We start from the raw sequence: 21,387 nt of genomic DNA on the forward strand, positions 1-21,387 counted from the left end.
AAGATCAATAGACGCCCAGACCAGCAAGACACTCTCCCAGACCAGCAAGACACTCTCCCAGACCTGCGCATAGAGGACTCATGCCGAGAGGACCTACATCCAGACCCCAACACCACCAGCCAAATCAACACCCCCACCCCAACCAATCAACACCCCTCCAAGTCAACCATGCCCACACCTCATTTAGGCCCCCTCAGATCAGACCTATTTTTTTATTTTTTTTTATTTTTTTATTTCACCTTTATTTAACCAGGTAGGCTAGTTGAGAACAAGTTCTCATTTGCAACTGCGACCTGGCCAAGATAAAGCATAGCAATTCGACACATACAATAACATTGAGTTACACATGGAATAAACAAAACATAGTCAATAATTTTATTTTTATTTTACCTTTATTTAACCAGGCAAGTCAGTTAAGAACAAATTCTTATTTTCAATGACGGCCTAGGAACAGTGGGTTAACTGCCTGTTCAGGGGCAGAACGGCAGATTTGTACCATGTCAGCTCGGGGTTTTGAAATCGCAACCTTCCGGTTACTAATCCAACAATCTAACCACTAGGCTACCCTGCCGCCCCGGTAGAACAAAAAAACTAAACGTCTATATATACAGTGAGTACAAATGAGGTAAGATAAGGGAGTTAAGGCAATAAATAGGCCATGGTGGCAAAGTAATTACAATATAGCAATTAAACACTGGAATGGTAGATGTGCAGAAGATGAATGTGCAAGTAGAGATACTATGCCCCTCCTTCCCATCCCATGCACCCCAGCCCCGCAAAGAGGGCCTCAACATGGAAGTCACACGTACGCCCAGGCCGTGAGCAGGCAAACAGGCCCAACCCCCTCTCTTGCACTAGCCCAGCAGGCTCTGTTCACACTTATTGGCCTGAGGCCAAACCACACGACCAACAACATTGGACACTTTATGGAACACAAAGCCCACTGTATCATCCTGGAATTTCCAAGGCCTGAGGTCATCTGCCTTTGGCCTAAAGAGCAGGAACCTGTACCTTCATCAAAGAAATACAGACATTGTCATCCTACAAGAAACATGGTATAGAGACGGACCCACTGGTTGCCCTCTAGGTTACAGAGAGCTGGTAGTCCCATCCACCAAACTACCAGGTGTGAAACAGGGAAGGGACTCAGGGGGTATGCTAATTTGGTATAGACCAGACCTAACTCACTTCATGAAATTAATCAAAACAGGAACATTTTATATTTGGCTAGTAATTTAAAAGGAAATTATCTTAACTGAGAAAAATGTCCTCCTGTGTGCTACCTATATCCCCCCACTAGAATCCCCATATTTTAATGAAGACAGCTTCTCCATTCTGGAGGGGGAAATCAATCATTTCTAGGCCCAGGGACATGTACTAGTCTGTGGTGACCTAAATGCCAGGACCGGACAAGAACCTGACACCCTCAGCACACAGAGGAACAAACATCTGCCTGGAGGTGACAGAATTCCCTCCCCCATATGCCTCCCTAGGCACAACTATGACAACATAACCAATAAAAACAGGTCACAACTCCTGCAGCTCTGTCGCACGCTGGGTATGTACATAGTCAATAGTAGGCTTCGAGGGGACTCCTATGGTAGGTACACCTATAGCTCATCTCTTGGCAGTAGTACGGTAGACTACTTTATCACTGACCTCAACCCAGAGACTCTCAGAGTGTTCACAGTCAGTCCACTGACACCCCTCTCAGATCACAGCAAAATCACAGTCTTCTTGAACAGAGCAATACTCAATAATGAGGCATCAAAACCAAAGGAACTGAGTAATATTAAGAAATGCTATAGATGGAAGGAATGCAGTGTGGAAATCTACCAAAAACAATTTGGCAACAACAAATTCAATTCCTTCCTGGACAAAACGTTTCACTGTAATAGTGAAGGTGTAAACTTGGCAGTAGAAAATCTTAACAGTATATTTGACCTTTCAGCTTCCCTATCAAATCTAAACATTTCAAACAGAAAACTGAAGAAAATGAACAATAATGACAAATGGTTTGATGAAGAATGCAAAAACCTAAGAAAGAAATTGAGAAACCTGTCCAACCAAAAATATAGAGACCCAGAAAACTTGAGTCTACGAATTCACTATGGTGAATCACTAAAACAATACAGAAATACACTGGAAAAAGAAGGAACAGCACGTCAGAAATCAGCTCAATGTAATTGAAGAATCCATAGACTCTATCCACTTCTGGGAAATTGGAAAACACTAAACAAACAACAACACAAATAATTATCTATCCAAAATGGAGATGTATGGGTAAACCACTTCTCCAATCTTTTTGGCTCTATAACAAAGAACAAACAGCAAAAACATATACATGATCAAAAACAAATCTTAGAATGAACTATTAAAGACTACCAGAACCTACTGGATTCTCCAATTACCTTGAATGAACTACATGGAAAAAATAAAAACCCTCCAACCCAAAAAGGCCTGTGGTGTTGATGGTATCCTCAATGAAATGATAAAATATACAAATATACAAATTCCAATTGGCTATACTAAAACTCTTTATCATCATCCTTAGCGCTGGCATCTTCCCCAATATTTGGAACCAAGGACTGATCAACCCAATCCACTAAAGTGGAGACAAATTTGACCCCAATAACTATACCGCGGGATATGCGTCAACAGCAACCGTGGGAAATTCCTCTGCATTATCATTAACAGCAGACTTGTACATTTTCTCAGTGAAAACAATGTACTGAGCAAATGTCAAATTGGCTTTTTACAAAATTATTGTACGACAGACCACGTATTCACCCTGCACACCCTAATTGACAAACAAACAAACAAACCAAAACAAAGGCAAAGTCTTCTCATGCTTTGTTGATTTCAAATAAGCCTTAAACTCAATTTGACATGAGGGTCTGCTATACAAATTGATGTAAAGTGGTGTTGGGGGAAAAACATAGAACATTCTAAAATCCATGTACACAAACAAAAAGTGTGCGGTTAAAATAGGCAAAAACACACACATTTCTTCCCACAGGGCCGTGGGGTGAGACAGGGATGCAGCTTAAGCCTCACCCTCTTCAACATATATATCAACGAATTGGCGAGGGCACTAGAACAGTCTGCAGCACCCGGCCACACCCTACTAGAATCTGAAGTCAAATGTCTACTGTTTGCTGATGGTCTGGTGCTTCTGGCACCAACCAAGGAGGGCCTACAGCAGCACCTCGATCTTCTGCACAAATTATCCTAGACCTGGGTCCTGACAGTAAATTTCAGTAAGACCAAAATAATGGTGTTCCAAAATAGGTCCAGTCGCCTGGACCACAAATACAAATTCCATCTAGACACTGTTGCCCTAGAGCACACAAAAAACTATACATATCTTGACCTAAACATCAGCGCCACAGGTAACTTCCACAAAGCTGTGAACGATCTGAGAGACAAGGCAAGAAGGGCATTCTATGCCAACAAAAGGAACATAAAATTCAACATACCAATTTAGATCTGTCTAAAAATACGTGAATCAGTTATAGAACCCATTGCCCTTTATGGTTGTGAGGTTGGACAAACACCAAATTGAGACTCTACATGAAGAATTCTGCAAAAATATCCTCAGTATACTGTGTAAAACACCAAATAATGCATGCAGAGCAGAATTAGGCCAATACCCGCTAATTATCAAAATCCAGAAAAGAGCTGTTAAATTTGACTAAAATAAAGCAATTCCTAAACCATCCATGACAAAGCCATCACCTACAGAGAGATTAATATGGAGAAGAGTCCCCTAAGCAAGCTGGTCCTGGGGCTCTGTTCACAAACACAAACAGACCCCAGAGGACAACAACAAAATTAGACCCAACCATATCATGAGAAAACAAAAAGATAATTACTTGACACATTGGAAATAATTAAGAAAAATACAGAGCAAACTAGAATGCTATTTGGCCTTAAACAGAGAATACACAATGGCAGAATACCTGACAATTTTGACTGACCCAAACTTAAGGAAAGCTTTGATTATGTACAGACTCAGTGAGCATAGCCTTGCTATTGAGAAAGGCCACCTTAGGCAGACCTGGCTCTCAAGAGAAGACAGGCTATGTGCACACTGCCCTCAAAATGAGGTGGAAACTGAGCTGCACTTCCTAACCTCATGCCAAATGTATGACTATATTAGAGACACATATTTCCCTCAGATTACACAGATCCACAAAAAATTTGAAAACAAACCAGATTTTGGCAAACTCCCATGTCTACTGGGTGAAAGACCACAGTGTGCCATCACATCAGCAAGATTTGTGACCTGTTGCCACAAGAAAAGGGAAACCAGTGAAGAACAAATACCATTGTAAATACAAACCAAATGTATGTTGATTTATTTTCCCTTTTGTACTTTAACCATTTACACATCGTTACAACACTGTATATATTCATAATATGACAATTTGTGATGTCTTTATTCTTTTGGAACTTATGTGAGTATAATGTTTACTGTTCATTTTTATTGTTTATTTCACTTTTGTATATTATCTACTTCACTTGCTTTGGCAATGTTAACATATATTTCCCATGCCAATAAATCCCCTTGAATTTAATTGAGAGAGAGAGAGAGAGAGAGAGAGAGAGAGAGAGAGAGAGAGAGAGAAAGAGAGAGAGAGAAAGAGCAGCCCAGTTTCGTCAGGTGACCCAGAGGAAGCTGCTCAGATGTGTACCTGTTGGGTTCCTGCCCTGGCTGCTCTTACTCCTTAATCTGGTGTTGCTTCCCAGGGACCTGGACTGCTCCACTTCTGTGCCATACTGATAGGATACAGTTGTATCGTTCTCTGTCATAAAATACAACAAATGATTGGAAAAATGTTTTGTACCTATTGTCTCTGTCTTATCAAATCAAGTCAAATCAAATGGATTTATAAAGCCCTTCTTACATCAGCTAATATTTCAAAGTGCTGTACAGAAACCCAGCCTAAAACCCCAAAACAGCAAGCAATGCAGGTGTAGAAGCAGGTGGCTAGGAAAAACTCCCTAGAAAGGCCAGAACCTCAGAAGAAACCTAGAGAGGAACCAGGCTATGAGGGGTGGCCAGTCCTCTTCTGGCTGTGCCGGGTGGAGATTATAAAAGAACATGGCCAAGATGTTCAAATGTTCATAGATGACCAGCAGGGTCAAATAATAATAATCACAGTAGTTGTCGAGGGTACAACAGGTCAGCACCTCAGGAGTAAATGTCAGTTGGCTTTTCATAGCCGATCATTCAGAGTATCTCTACCGCTCCTGCTGTCTCTAGAGAGTTGAAAACAGCAGGTCTGGGACAGGTAGCACGTCCGGTGAACGGTCAGGGTTCCATAGAAGCAGGCAGAACAGTTTAAACTGGAGCAGCAACACGGCCAGGTGGACTGGGGACAGCAAGGAGTCATCAGGCCAGGTAGTCCCGAGGCATGGTCCTAGGGCTCAGGTCCTCCGAGAGAGAGAAATAAAGATCTAGTGAGAGCATACTTAAATTCACACAGGACACCAGATAAAACAGTAGAAATACTCCAGATATAACAAACTGACACTAGCCCCCCGACACATAAACTACTGCAGCATAAATACTGGAGGCTGAGACAGGAGGGGTCGGGAGACACTGTGGCCCCGTCCGACGATACCCCCGGACAGGGCCAAACAGGCAGGATATAACCCCACCCACTTTGCCAAAGTACAGCCCCCACACCACTAGAGGGATATCTTCAACCACCAACTTACCATCCTGAGACAAGGTATAGCCCACACAGATCTCCGCCACGGCACAACCCAAGGTGGGGGCGCCAACCCAGACAGGAAGATCACGTCAGTGACTCAACCCACTCAAGTGACGCATCCCTCCTAGGTACGGCATGGAAGAGCACCATTAAGCCAGTGACTCAGCCCCTGTAATAGGGTTAGAGACAGAGAATTCCAGTGGAGAGAGGGGAACCGGCCAGGCAGAGACAGCAAGGGCAGTTCGTTGCTCCAGTGCCTTTCCGTTCAACTTCACACTCCTGGGCCAGACTACACTCAATCATAGGACCTACTGAAGAGATGAGTCTTCAATAAAGACTTGAAAGTTGAGATCGAGTCTGCATCTCTCACATGGGTAAGCAGACTATTCCATAAAAATGGAGCTCTATAGGAGAAAGCCCTGCCTCCAGCTGTTTGCTTAGAAATTCTAGGGACAGTTAGGAGGCCTGCGTCTTGTGACCGTAGTGTACGTGTAGGTATGTATGGCAGGACCAAATCGGAAAGATAGGCAAGAGCAAGCCCATGTAATGCTTTGTAGGTTAGCATTAAAACCTTGAAATCAGCCCTTATCTTAACAGGAAGCCAGTGTAGAGAGGCTAGCACTGGAGTAATATGATCAAATATTTTGGTTCTAGTCAAGATTCTAGCAGCCGTGTTTAGTACTAACTAAAGTTTATTTAGTGCTTTATCAGGGAACCCAGCAAGTAGAGCATTGCAGTAGTCTACCCTAGAAGTGACAAAAGCATGGATTGATTTTTCTGCATCATTTTTGGACAGAAAGTTTCTGATTTTTGCAATGTAACGTAGATTGAAAAAAAGCTGTCCTTGAAACAGTCTTGATATGTTCGTCAAAAGAGAGATCAGGGTCCAGAGTAACGTTAAAGTCCTTCACGGTTTTATTTGAGACGACTGTACAACCATCAAGATTAATTGTCAGATTCAACAGAAGATCTCTTTGTTTCTTGGGACCTAGAACAAGCATCTCTATTTTGTCCGAGTTTAAAAGTCGAACATTTGCAGCCATCCTCTTCCTTATGTCTGAAACACAGGCTTCCAGCGAGGGCAATTTTGGAGCTTCACCATGTTTCATCGAAATGTACAGCTTATCTTTTACATTCTGTGATTATATACCTTACCTTTGTTTAACGATTGTCCATCCTTTATTGGAGTGTTGCAGAAAATAAAGGATATTGGGATTTTCAACTTCCACCCTGCTTGGGCCTATGTTCATTACTACTCCAGGCACAGAGGTGACAACAACAGTAGCTTGTTCAAGTCTGACTTACTGCTACCTAGCCTTGGAATGGCAGAGTTGGTTGCATGAGTGAGTATTGTCACATGAGACTTTGATGTTTATTACAGATTTGGGTCGTTCCCTCAGGCGGCTCCCTCTAAACTTTCACCCATGAACCCACAGCCTTGGCCAGCGCCTGTTCCTCAATGGCTGATGAATGGGTCTGAAGCAGTGTCAGAGGCCCAGTTATTGGAGGAGCAGATGCTGAGGGCGGGGGTACTGACCTCCTTACAGGATGTCCCGGAGGAACCAGGGGTCAAAGTGGAAGTGTCAATGTCCTAGTGTCCTCTCTGAAGTCAGTCAGGTTTACTAGGGTATTTACTAGTAAAGAAGAGCATATTTGTTGTAGCCTATATGTATTCTATTTTATGGAGTAATTTATCATATAATGCTTAGCTGATTCCACCCAAAAGCAAGCTGTGATCAAACATGCCTGAGTCATCAAATAAAATAATTCTGTTGAGCAAAAACATTATTGACATCTTTTTTTAAGGCTTCAGCAACTGGAGAAGAGTTTCCTCCACATAAAGCTGTGGTGGCGCTGGCTGCCACTCGACAGTTAGATGGCACATAAAGCTGTGGTGGCGCTGGCTGCCACTCGACAGTTAGATGGCGCATAAAGCTGTGGTGGCGCTGGCTGCCACTCGACAGTTAGATGGCGCATAAAGCTGTGGTGGCGCTGGCTGCCACTCGACAGTTAGATGGCGCATAAAGCTGTGGTGGCGCTGGCTGCCACTCGACAGTTAAATGGCGCATAAAGCTGTGGTGGCGCGCTGCCACTCGACAGTTAGATGGCGCATAAAGCTGTGGTGGCGCTGGCTGCCACTCGACAGTTAGATGGCGCATAAAGCTGTGGTGGCGCTGGCTGCCACTCGACAGTTAGATGGCGCATAAAGCTGTGGTGGCGCTGGCTGCCACTCGACAGTTAGATGGCGCATAAAGCTGTGGTGGCGCTGGCTGCCACTCGACAGTTAGATGGCGCATAAAGCTGTGGTGGCGCTGGCTGCCACTCGATGTTAGATGGCGCATAAAGCTGTGGTGGCGCTGGCTGCCACTCGACAGTTAGATGGCGCATAAAGCTGTGGTGGCGCTGGCTGCCACTCGACAGTTAGATGGCGCATAAAGCTGTGGTGGCGCTGGCTGTCACTAGACAGTTAGATGGCGCATAAAGCTGTGGTGGCGCTGGCTGCCACTTGACAGTTAGATGGCGTCATCTCCCAGCTCATTGATGACAGAGTTGGGGAGGAGGCTGTGATGACATCCAAAGAAAAGAGCCCCCTGCCACCAAGGAGGCCTGTCAGATCAACACAGAGTGGCCAACTAGCAGGAGCATGGAACAGAAGATATGATTTAGTATCATGATATTGTTATTTGCTTGGGTTTTACTGAGCTGAACTTGTGTTAAAATGTACCCTGGGGGATAAAAGGAAAAGACAAGAGTACTCAAATAAATGTAATTATGAAAAGAATGAGGACAATGAGCCTGTTAAAAAACACAAAACAATTATTTATTATACCAAGCATCTACACGATATTTTTGCACAATAACACATTAGCAAGCAATTTGAAATAGGCCCAAAATGGAAAATACATATGACGTTACATACAAAACAAGAAACTGCGATTGATATTTTTTTATAAGATAAAGAAACACATTTGATCAAAGAATCCTTTTTCTTTACTGTGACAGATAAATCAGTCGAAGTATACGAAAAAAGTATGAAAAATGTATGCACTCACTACTGAAATCGCTGTGGATAAGAGCGTCTGCTAAATTACTAAAAGGTCAAATCTAAAGAATGAAATAGTGGTACAAAGTTACGCAAAAAATGTATTCAAGTTCCATCAACAAGTCCTCTACTCCTACTGTGTGCTTAGGACTGAAGTTGCTGTAGGAGAAAGGGTTTCTTAGAGATGACATTGCTTTAGCTTGTGGCTTTAAAATAAATGTGAGGTGTCTTACTACTGACAGTTTATGCACGAGCTGCAGCTTGGGGTTCGAAAGAAATGTAGGAATTTGATCACAAATCAGAACTTTGTAGAATATACTTTGCTATAAGGATATGAGTTTTGTATTTCGGCACCGTTGTTGAGAAAATACTGTCTAAAAATGTAGAAAGTGCAGAAAAGGGTAGCACAGAACTGAATTGATGTGCAACAACCTAAATCTCAACTAGAATGTGAATCAAATAAATATAATGACATCCCTTGTGTGTTTGATTGAAATGGGGGGATATCAGACACCAAGACACACACACAGATATACTTGACTTTTCAGAACATGTTAACTGACACCTCAACGGGAACGGTGTGTAATTCTTCATCTTTATAGTGCACTTCGTAACAAGGATTAAAACAATATTATAGAACCAAAAGGAATATAAAGGGAAGAGGTTTGTTTGTGTACATGTGTGTCTTGTAGTCTGTACATGTTAAATATATTTAAATAAGTAAACCTCTGAGATTCCCGACATTGTTAAAGTCCAAACAAATTCTCAGAGCCAGTCTCTTTTCTTTCACACTTGATTTCTCCTTTAATTGACCCTCATTTGTACTATACTGCAATGACCCTTATAGTCCAGAATTGTTTCAGTTGAATGAGCACCATTAAACATTTCAAGGAAAACTCCCCGCAAAAATGATCATACGATGCTTAAATGCATCATACAGGGATGATTTCTGTATTTTGAAAGTTACATATCTTGAAAACTTTATTGCTGACAAGCAAAACATTTGGGACTATGTCAACAATGCACGAATGAAACAAATACCAAAATATAGTTTTGGGGTGGTATTGTCCTTCAATATTGGGTTTCCTTTTATCTTACAAGAATCTTTGCATGTTTTCTGAGGCTGAAATATTTCCTAGCTGTAGACACAGGGACGGGACACAGGGGGAGCCATGGGTCTATGGGGAGGTGTGTGTTGGGGTAGAGGGGGGTGGTACTGGTTCCCAATGGAGGTGGGAAGACTCCGGAGCACCAGTGGGGCTTCCCTGAGGTGTCCCCCACCTTTCATCTGATGGTACAGCTGACAGAGGGTATCAGATAAGGTCTGGATCAGTAGAGTGCCAGAGAGACCTAAGGGAGGGGTGGTTAGACCCAGTGATCCTCAGAGATGCAGGAGGGATTCTACTTCCCCTGAACCTTGGTGTCCGAGGACAGAGGAGGGGAGACAAGCCAATAGGGTAGGGCGCCTGCCCGCTTAGTCCTGTAGAAACCGCCTTGGGACGCAGTGCCGAACGAACCATCTCCGGACCCTAGATCAGGCTCTGTTGAAGAAACAATGAGTTGGGGCCATGCTACCCTATGCATACATATATGAGACATACATATAAAATACTTAGTTAATAGAGCACATTATTAAATATCATAAAGCATTTATATGATGTTGCCATAGGAGGCTGATGAGATATTGATCATTATCATGTGTCTAGAGATGAAAGTCATTTGAGTTACATGCATTTATTTAGTGAAGAAATCAACATTTACTGGTAGATTTCTACTAATGTGAGTCCACATAGAGCAACAACTTTTAAAGCAAAAAAAATACATAAAATAGTATTTTAAGTATGATCCCTGCATGCCAAATGCAGTGGATAATGTAATCAGAGCCTGAATGAGGGGTGAGGATGGTTACCAGCGTTACCTGGCCAGATGATAGCCTCCAGCAGTGTCACCCTGCGAGCCAGAAGCTCCAGGTCTGCCTGCAAGTCTTGGAACATCTTCAAACTAATGTCCTATCGGAGAACAGTGACAAGGGGACTGGGTGAGGGGTGGAGAGTGGACACACCAGGCCTGGTCCTGGGGCTGTTCTACCTCTGTCCATACCCCATGTCCCACGTCCCACATCCCACGAGTGGTGGAGGGTGGGGTGAGATCCAGCCTCATCTGACCCCTGCCTAAAGCTGACCCTGCTGCCTCAAGCTGACCCTGTTGCCTCAAGCTGACCCTGCTGCCTCAAGCTGACCACACCTCCTACTCACCATGAATACCGATCATAGTCTCGAGGATTAAAACCCTCTCGGCTAAGATCTTCAGCGCTTCTCTGATCTGATGTATCCCGTCCCCCTGTGAAGATAGATACAGCCGTCAAGGTAAGGAGCACAAGCCAAACAAATTGCCCGCCAAGGTGCAAGTCATTTTCTCTCTGTCAATCCATTACAGCAGTTAGCAGGTTAAAACCAGTCCACGCACCCAGCCCGCATCCCTTTACCTCATCCCTCCCCTGTATCTCTCTATCTCCCTCGTTCTCTGGCCATGCTGCCATACCAGGCCAGTCTTTGCCATGCTGGGTAAAAACAGCATGCACATCACAACACATTCCTATGTTGTTGACATAACAAAAGTGGAGTAGACTGTCCAAGGCTTCAGGTTTGACCATGCCATCCACATTCCCTCTGGACTTGATCAAGATGAGCAGCTATTCAACCAGGCAAGTATTTTAGAGGGGTTGCATGACAAAAAAAAAGTGATTTTCTAAAACATTTGTAAAGTCTTAGTCTGAAGTCTCAGTATATTGTATCTACATGACTGGTAATACAGCTGTGGTCATAATAGCTGCCAATCCATCTCTCACTGTGTTAAAATATGCTCACCAGATAAAGCCAGTAAGTCTTTAGTCTTTTTTAAAGTTTCTGTTTCAAATGAGAAACAGATCAATATCTACTTTTCAAGAAAAACCTACTGGCTTTATGAATAATCCCCTAAGAAAAAAGATGAAACATAGAAAATAATAACACAAAGATAACACAGACACAATCATGGCAGTGACAGTTGATAAAGAACGCATGCACACGATTGTGTTAACGTGGATGCCTGAGTACTTTTCTCTTGGGTCAAGAAATAAACTGATTAACGAGTAGTGGACAAATCTCTACGGAACAAAAGGCAAGATTTCCTTAAGCTACAGTCCTGTATCTATACATCATAACAATGTCTAATGTCCAGTGTATTTGTGTTTTTCCAGGTTGTATCCACAATAACAAGCTCCTCTATGTCATGGTTGATTGATGAGGAGCAGAACAGATAATGGGGCTGTAGTGAGGCCGTTGAGGAGATACGAAATATATTTTGGGTTTGCGATACATTTTAGAGTAATCTTGCCTGGTTCCTGTGTTATTGCTGCATTTTTTTTGTTATTACACTAAGTTAAACACAGAGTTTACATATGAGTTTGGCAAGCAAAAAGAGAAATGGCAAACAGTGCAGTAACTAAGGATGGGAGCATGCAGCCATGCATTGTGGGACACTGGAGGATAGCTGTATCCACTCACATTTCCAACCCCAATCCAAAACACCCTACCCCACACACCCAGCACTAACCCATCACCACTGTTCCCACAACTCTAAATGGAGTGATTTGGCATATACATTCGACACATGCTTAAGCAAAAAGGCCCGAGGGGGTGTGGTATATGGCCAATATACCCCGGCTAAGGGCTGTTCTTATGCACGACGCAACACGGAGTGCCTGGATACAGCCCTTAGCCGTGGTATATTGGCCATACACCACAAACCCTGAGGTACCTTATTGCTTTTATAAACTGGTTACCAACGTAATTAGAGCAGTAAAAATGTTTGTCATACCTGTGATATACGGTCTGATATACCAAGGCTGTCAGCCAATCAGCATTCGGGGCTCGAACCACCCAGTTTATAATAACATTTATACTATGTATACACAATATGTGTTGTACACTAGTTAAATTAACATATGAACATGTCATCCTTTGCTGAATGTATATAATTTGGAGAAAGGTTTGTAAAAGCATGGCATGATCAAATATTGATCCTCAATACAACTATATATTACATGCCACTCAACAGATTCTTATAGATTCCATGATCTTTCCCTCAGTCAGCAAATGACTTAGCACGTGTGAGGTAGGAGCGTCAGGCAGGCGTGTGTGTATGTATATGCCAATGTCAGATTCTCAGAATGTGACTGTGAAAGGTAGCCATGGAGACAGTAGCTTGCAGAGGGAGTCAGACAGCTTTAGGGTCGGACAGGAGTAGGACAGTGTATTCAACAAGGGGCAGCATTCTACAGCACACCCCAAGGACCAAAAAACCACATGATCATGAAATCATCATGAAACAGAACACACACAAACAACAGCAACCACAATCCCACATGCAGTAAACGGACATACTATAAAGTAAATAAGTATTTCAAAAACAAAACAAATGCAGGACCATTTGCAGAACAATACTAACAGTAAACTTGATCAAAACGTGAAATCGCAAAGATAAGCATGTAAATGTGGTGATTGGACATGGATCATAGTGGTGACTTGCTGTCAAAAATCATTTAGATCACTTACATTTAGATTGTTCTTGTAACATAAGAAAGATGCAAAGGAAAATCAGTGATTAGACGGACACAATAATTGTCTATACAGTAAACAGTATTTATACAATTTAAGTACACTGTGGGGAAATGGACTCTTTCTCAATTCGTTTTCCCACATTTCTCGTATCCTATATCCTTGCTTCCTTTTCAAACACCATTGGAAGAGAAGACCCCAAGGTTCCTCCCCTTGGACATTCTCCTCCTATGGCTTTGGTGGATGCAAGGAGAGAAGACATAAGGAATCAAAGAAAGACTAATTGAGAAAGGGTCCCAGTTTCCTCTCCTGCCTCCTGGTCTTATGCAGCCCAGTGGTGTACAGCCCATATATTTTAGTCTTACCGGCAGGCCTTTCTCTCCTGGTTCTCCCTTGTCTCCTGGTACTCCCTAAATAGAAACATTAAGTAAAGAGTAATGGAACACCTGTGATGTCACTTCAATTGCATGACAGTACTGCCTTTGAAAAAGCAGCAGAAGAAACCCATTCTCTGAGTTTGTGAGAATGCTGGTTTGTAGTTTACCATGCTGTATTCAGGTGTGACGTGTAGGTTTTCCTCACACTAACGCATCTTTATGAAGGCCATACTCATCAGGGCCACAGCTATACAGGAAGTAGGTGTCTTACCGGATCTCCTATGAATCCTCTCTCTCCTGGATATCCCAGAGGACCCTAAGAAGCCAGAGGCAAGTTAGGAGTTTTGTCTCTCTATCTAGGGGATGGAAAAAATATAATTGAAACATTAGGTGTGGTTGGGCCCTGGCTGGCCTGTGCATTTTTCTCACTCTCTCCCCACGTTCTCCTTTTGGCCCCACTGGACCGTGTCTCCCAGGGGCCCCCGACTTCCCCTGTAGAGAGACCGGATATAATGTTGAGAAAGACACATCATTTGTAGAAGTGTGCAGTAAGTGGATCTAATCTCACTCATATGATGATGATTATTTCTATTGCACCATTACACACTGCCTACTGTAAGTGCTAATGCAAACACCTACGTTCTGTCCTGCTGGGCCAGGGGGTCCCATGGGGCCTTTGGGGCCTGGGGGACCTGTATGATGGGACACATAAGGAATGTGAGCATTAAGGTAATAAGCAGCTTTTAGGTTAGGTTGCCTTTATAGGCCAAGATAGGTTATTATCAGACACACAAGGCAAATTGAGAATGAAAGGAGAGACAAAATAAAGGAGAAAAAAAAATGAATTATGGATCATTTGATAGGAAAGGGTTTCATGTTATGTGTGTTTTGGAACAGCTGGAACAAGATAAGACAATCGGATTATGCAAAGGCATTTGGACTATGACATAAACCACGGTTAAAAAGTCAAACAAATAATAAGAAGTCATTTTTCAGATGAATACTAACAACGGTGCCTTCCTATTCCTACCTCCACTGTAGGCGTGTAAAGAATTACTGGACTGGGGAAACCGTTACATATACAGACATGCTTGTTACAACGTTATATTGAACACACTTAAATCTGCCTTGGTTGGTCATGATAGAAGGGATGCTAGATATGTCTTATCCAAAATGTGATCAATCATAGGAGCTGGCCCAAGCTCACTCATCTTACGGCTCACTGTAAACATGGGAATGGAAAAGGCTCCTCTTGACACATCATTCGATTGAACGCTGTTGATGCCAACTAAGGCAGGAGGGACAAGGCAAACAACAAATCAATCCAACGTTTAAGAGACAGGAAGCAACTCCAACTTCCTCTAATGAGGAAATCAGGAATTTCAAGATGAGAGTTGGGGACAGGAGAGATGTGTTTCAGTGAGAGTTGGGGACAGGAGAGATGTGTTTCAGTGAGAGTTGGGGACAGGAGAGATGTGTTTCAGTGAGAGTTGGGGACAGGAGAGATGTGTTTCAGTGAGATTTGGGGACAGGAGAGATGTGTTTCAGTGAACCTGACAGAGAACAGAGACTTTTGTTAATTCTTATATTTACTCCAGGGGCATAACTGGTACGAGAACCCAAATGAATACGCAATTGAATCACTACACTGACATGATATTGAAACCAATATGTTTTCTGGCTGGGGACCAAGACAGAGAGATGGAGATACTGACCAGCAGGTCCAGCAGGGCCTTGGGGGCCCTGGACAGGAGCCCCTCGTGGGTCAGGGAAGGTGTTGGAGAGGAGCAGCTTGCCCTGACCTGGAATACAGAGGACATGCACACAGGCGAGTGGTTAAAAAGGACAATGGCAAGAGGACTGATGGAGCACTTCATTTACTGAACTGCATTACTGACAGGTGCCTACAGGGGGCAATGCTCTCACACAAATGTCCAGGCTTCTTTCAGCACCATCACACGGCCCATCTTCTAACATAGATAGGTAAATGTATGGCTAAATATCATGTCATGATTATCACATTGTTTGCACTCATGTGTATGTGGAATTCATGTCCTACAAGTACACATGGTTCACTATTTAAGAATGACTTGAGTCACCTCCATTGACATTGTGCTGACAGAGCACTTCTGAGCTGCTCTACATCTGTTGGGAAAGAGAGAGGAAAAAAGGTAGGAAATGTCCCAGTGATGTGGAAGTGTGTGGTTTTCAAGGGTTGTCTCAGGCTGACAGGGGGCACAGTGTTGATGGATTGCCACAGAAGAGGAGAGCAGGGAGGAGAAGGCCTATCAACGAGACACATCCTCCAGCTGCCACACTGACTCTAAACTCTGTTCCAGTCCCACACAACCCTTGCTAAAAAAAGCTGCGGAGGTGAGGCCTGTTTTTCTGTCTGTTCGTCTGTTCTTCCGAGCCTCCCACTAGTCCATCCTTCGGTCTGTCTGCCTGTCTGTCTCTATTGAAACATTCTTTATTTTCCTCTTCATTTCCAGCTCCTGTTCTTCAACACCTTCTCTGACATGGAGTCCATGTCCCTCTACTTCCAACCCCACAATGTCCTGGGTTTACAATAGTGTCCTACATCTGTAATGTCTATGATCTTCTAAAACGGCTAGGTTCACACATCCTCTCCTCTCTACCTGTAACCCTGTCCCACCTGAAGATAGCAGGGTTTATTCCCATTCTGTTGCAGGAGATTCCAGCCTCCAGATCGATACGGGGAAGCCAGTAAGCCAGTGTTTTCCAAAGGAAGCTCAGCACAGAACCCCTGCTTTCACTTTGATGTGAAAGAAACGGCTCATAGTCTGAGAATTCTCAATGCCAACCCTGATTTTACTTACAGCTAGAATTATCCATCTTTTCAACTACACAACCGAAACTCTGCAGCCCATTTCCTCCTCTCTATTTTAGCCATTCAGCCCTCATACCTTCCCATATTGCCTGAGCTCCAACCTTGCGGGAGGTTGTATAAACCCCTGTTTCAGCTCCACATCTGGAAATGGTTGAGTGACATCAGTGATGGACAGGTTCTTATCCCAGTTTGTGTCTTCGCCCCTCCCTCTCTCTCTCTCTCTCTCTCTCTCCCATCTCTCTCTCTCTATATATATGCATATATTTCCCTTCCACAGACTCAGACCCTCTCAACCGGCACTCAATCACCTTCCTCTCAGGCCATTTTGGCAAGTAGACATGACCTGGGGAGAGGGAGTACCTGTTAAAACACATTGCATACATTTGTCTCTTTCTAATATCCTTACATTTATTCCCTCAGCCATCCTCTCTGTTTCTCCATCTCTCTCTTCTAACTCAAATAGAAGTTCAACATGACTCTATGTGTCAAGGTCGTTGAATGAAGAGGACCAAGGTGCAGCGTTGTGAGCGTACATATTCTATTTATTAGAAAAGACGCCAAACGAAACAATAAACACTGCAAAACAAACCGTGAAACTAAAGGCTATGTGCCATAAACAAAGTCAACTTCCCACAAAGACAGGTGGGAAAAAGGGCTACCTAAGTATGGTTCTCAATCAGAGACAACGATAGACAGCTGTCCCTGATTGAGAACCCTACCCGGCCAAAACATAGAAATACAAATAATAGAACATAGAATACCCACCCCAAATCACACCCTAACCAAACCAAAATAGAGACATAAACAGGACCTCTAAGGTCATTGGTATAGCAAGAGTGACAGTAGTACCCCCCCCCAAAGGTGCGGACTCCGGCCAGGAGACCGTCGCTGGGGGATCCGGACTGGAGGCCGCCGTGGGAGGCTTCGACTACTCACTGGAGGCTTCGTGCCATGACCCTTCACTGGAGGCTTCGTGCCATGACCCTTCACTGGAGGCTTCTTGCCATGGATCATCACTGGGGGCTTCGTGCCATGGATCATCACTGGAGGCTTCGTGCCATGGATCATCACTGGAGGCTTCTTGCCATGGATCATCACTGGAGGCTTCTTGCCATGGATCATCACTGGGGGCTTCGTGCCATGGATCATCACTGGAGGCTTCGTGCCATGGATCATCACTGGAGGCTTCGTGCCATGGATCATCACTGGAGGCTTCTTGCGGGTTCCGGGTTGTGGGTTCCGGGTTGGAGCGAGCGGTCGCATCCGCACTTCAGTCCGCAGGTAGTATAACTTTTCATTACATTTCATTATAGTACAACGGTTTGATTTGTCTAATCTTAGCAATTTCTTCTTAGCTAGCTACATAGCCGTCATTGTATCAAAGATAATTGCGTAATTATCGTATTTCGTCGTCCTAACGTAGTCTACACTGCTATCTGCCCAGCAGCTAGCCAGCTAGCAAACGTCCACCGTCTACCGAATAGCAGCACTGTAGAAACTATTACACTCAACTGAACGACTTGATTAGTGTAGTGTTAGCTAGCTACATAGTTGTCTTTGCTGTCTTCGTATCCAAGATAATTGTGTAGTTTAGAGTGTGTAGTTTTAGAGTGATTATCTTAATTTACCGAGGTTAGCTAGCCAGCTATTTGTCGTCCTTAACGTAGGAGACACTGCTAGCTAGCCAACAGCTAGCCAACGTCTACCGAATAGAACTTCCGCACTCAACAACCCGGTCGCATTCCGCTTCGCTCCACAGGTAGTATCATATTTTCATTTCATTTCATTACATAGCTAGCTACATAGCCGTCTTTGTATCAAAGATAATTGTGTAGTCTAGAGCGATTTTCTAGGTTAGCTAGCCAGCTATTGTCGTTCTTTTAACGCAACGTAACGTAATCAACACTGCTAGCTAGCCAGCTAGCCCCCGAATAGCAGCACTGTAGAAACTATTCCACTCAACGGAACGACTTGATTAGTGTAGTGTCAACAACGCAGCCACTGCCAGCTAGCCTACTTCAGCAGTACTGTATCATTTTAATCATTTTAGTCAATAAGATTCTTGCTACGTAAGCTTAACTTTCTGAACATTCGAGACGTGTAGTCCACTTGTCATTCCAATCTCCTTTGCATTAGCGTAGCCTCTTCTGTAGCCTGTCAACTATGTGTCTGTCTATCCCTGTTCTCTCCTCTCTGCACAGACCATACAAACGCTCCACACCGCGTGGCCGCGGCCACCCTAATCTGGTGGTCCCAGCGCGCACGACCCACGTGGAGTTCCAGGTCTCCGGTAGCCTCTGGAACTGCCGATCTGCGGCCAACAAGGCAGAGTTCATCTCAGCCTATGCCTCCCTCCAGTCCCTCGACTTCTTGGCACTGACGGAAACATGGATCACCACAGATAACACTGCTACTCCTACTGCTCTCTCTTCGTCCGCCCACGTGTTCTCGCACACCCCGAGAGCTTCTGGTCAGCGGGGTGGTGGCACCGGGATCCTCATCTCTCCCAAGTGGTCATTCTCTCTTTCTCCCCTTACCCATCTGTCTATCGCCTCCTTTGAATTCCATGCTGTCACAGTTACCAGCCCTTTCAAGCTTAACATCCTTATCATTTATCGCCCTCCAGGTTCCCTCGGAGAGTTCATCAATGAGCTTGATGCCTTGATAAGCTCCTTTCCTGAGGACGGCTCACCTCTCACAATTCTGGGCGACTTTAACCTCCCCACGTCTACCTTTGACTCATTCCTCTCTGCCTCCTTCTTTCCACTCCTCTCCTCTTTTGACCTCACCCTCTCACCTTCCCCCCTACTCACAAGGCAGGCAATACGCTCGACCTCATCTTTACTAGATGCTGTTCTTCCACTAACCTCATTGCAACTCCCCTCCAAGTCTCCGACCACTACCTTGTATCCTTTTCCCTCTCGCTCTCATCCAACACTTCCCACACTGCCCCTACTCGGATGGTATCGCGCCGTCCCAACCTTCGCTCTCTCTCCCCGCTACTCTCTCCTCTTCCATCCTATCATCTCTTCCCTCTGCTCAAACCTTCTCCAACCTATCTCCTGATTCTGCCTCCTCAACCCTCCTCTCCTCCCTTTCTGCATCCTTTGACTCTCTATGTCCCCTATCCTCCAGGCCGGCTCGGTCCTCCCCTCCCGCTCCGTGGCTCGACGACTCATTGCGAGCTCACAGAACAGGGCTCCGGGCAGCCGAGCGGAAATGGAGGAAAACTCGCCTCCCTGCGGACCTGGCATCCTTTCACTCCCTCCTCTCTACATTTTCCTCTTCTGTCTCTGCTGCTAAAGCCACTTTCTACCACTCTAAATTCCAAGCATCTGCCTCTAACCCTAGGAAACTCTTTGCCACCTTCTCCTCCCTCCTGAATCCTCCTCCCCTCCCCCTCCTCCCTCTCTGCAGATGACTTCGTCAACCATTTTGAAAAGAAGGTCGACGACATCCGATCCTCGTTTGCTAAATCAAACGACACCGCTGGTTCTGCTCACACTGCCCTACCCTGTGCTCTGACCTCTTTCTCCCTCTCTCTCCAGATGAAATCTCGCGTCTTGTGACGGCCGGCCGCCCAACAACCTGCCCGCTTGACCCTATCCCCTCCTCTCTTCTCCAGACCATTTCCGGAGACCTTCTCCCTTACCTCACCTCGCTCATCAACTCATCCCTGACCGCTGGCTACGTCCCTTCCGTCCTCAAGAGAGCGAGAGTTGCACCCCTTCTGAAAAAACCTACACTCGATCCCTCCGATGTCAACAACTACAGACCAGTATCCCTTCTTTCTTTTCTCTCCAAAACTCTTGAACGTGCCGTCCTTGGCCAGCTCTCCCGCTATCTCTCTCAGAATGACCTTCTTGATCCAAATCAGTCAGGTTTCAAGACTAGTCATTCAACTGAGACTGCTCTTCTCTGTATCACGGAGGCGCTCCGCACTGCTAAAGCTAACTCTCTCTCCTCTGCTCTCATCCTTCTAGACCTATCGGCTGCCTTCGATACTGTGAACCATCAGATCCTCCTCTCCACCCTCTCCGAGTTGGGCATCTCCGGCGCGGCCCACGCTTGGATTGCGTCCTACCTGACAGGTCGCTCCTACCAGGTGGCGTGGCGAGAATCTGTCTCCTCACCACGTGCTCTCACCACTGGTGTCCCCCAGGGCTCTGTTCTAGGCCCTCTCCTATTCTCGCTATACACCAAGTCACTTGGCTCTGTCATAACCTCACATGGTCTCTCCTATCATTGCTATGCAGACGACACACAATTAATCTTCTCCTTTCCCCCTTCTGACGACCAGGTGGCGAATCGCATCTCTGCATGTCTGGCAGACATATCAGTGTGGATGACGGATCACCACCTCAAGCTGAACCTCGGCAAGACGGAGCTGCTCTTCCTCCCGGGGAAGGACTGCCCGTTCCATGATCTCGCCATCACGGTTGACAACTCCATTGTGTCCTCCTCCCAGAGCGCTAAGAACCTTGGCGTGATCCTGGACAACACCCTGTCGTTCTCAAATAACATCAAGGCGGTGGCCCGTTCCTGTAGGTTCATGCTCTACAACATCCGCAGAGTACGACCCTGCCTCACACAGGAAGCGGCGCAGGTCCTAATCCAGGCACTTGTCATCTCCCGTCTGGATTACTGCAACTCGCTGTTGGCTGGGCTCCCTGCCTGTGCCATTAAACCCCTACAACTCATCCAGAACGCCGCAGCCCGTCTGGTGTTCAACCTTCCCAAGTTCTCTCACGTCACCCCGCTCCTCCGCTCTCTCCACTGGCTTCCAGTTGAAGCT

The 21,387-nt window shown here is 44.9% G+C and overlaps 1 protein-coding gene and 1 pseudogene across 6 annotated transcripts in view; one reads left to right on the top strand and one right to left on the bottom strand.

Moving 5' to 3' along the window:
• The first annotated feature begins 717 nt into the window (after window positions 1-717).
• Window positions 718-8,360, top strand: LOC115111208 (rhomboid domain-containing protein 3-like; annotated as a pseudogene).
• Window positions 8,361-8,522: 162 nt separating this feature from the next.
• LOC115111655 (EMI domain-containing protein 1-like) overlaps window positions 8,523-21,387 on the bottom strand; it is an 80,566-nt gene continuing 67,701 nt past the window's right edge. For 3 of the 6 annotated variants that reach the window (XM_065011605.1, XM_065011603.1, XM_029637966.2), the window contains 8 exons: window positions 15,457-15,543; window positions 14,381-14,433; window positions 14,171-14,233; window positions 14,013-14,057; window positions 13,730-13,774; window positions 13,362-13,373; window positions 11,022-11,106; window positions 8,523-10,307 (listed from right to left, as the gene is read on the bottom strand). In XM_065011605.1, coding sequence (XP_064867677.1) covers window positions 10,168-10,307; window positions 11,022-11,106; window positions 13,362-13,373; window positions 13,730-13,774; window positions 14,013-14,057; window positions 14,171-14,233; window positions 14,381-14,433; window positions 15,457-15,543 — 530 coding nt within the window. In that variant the 3' untranslated portion in view covers window positions 8,523-10,167. Of the gene's footprint in view, window positions 10,308-10,681; window positions 10,776-11,021; window positions 11,107-13,361; window positions 13,374-13,729; window positions 13,775-14,012; window positions 14,058-14,170; window positions 14,234-14,380; window positions 14,434-15,456; window positions 15,544-21,387 lie in introns of those variants that run through there. The other 3 variants (XM_029637967.2, XM_029637969.2, XM_065011604.1) reach the window with 3 other exon arrangements.

This window comes from Oncorhynchus nerka, linkage group LG27 (assembly GCF_034236695.1).
Source record: "Oncorhynchus nerka isolate Pitt River linkage group LG27, Oner_Uvic_2.0, whole genome shotgun sequence".
Lineage (NCBI taxonomy): Eukaryota > Metazoa > Chordata > Actinopteri > Salmoniformes > Salmonidae > Oncorhynchus > Oncorhynchus nerka.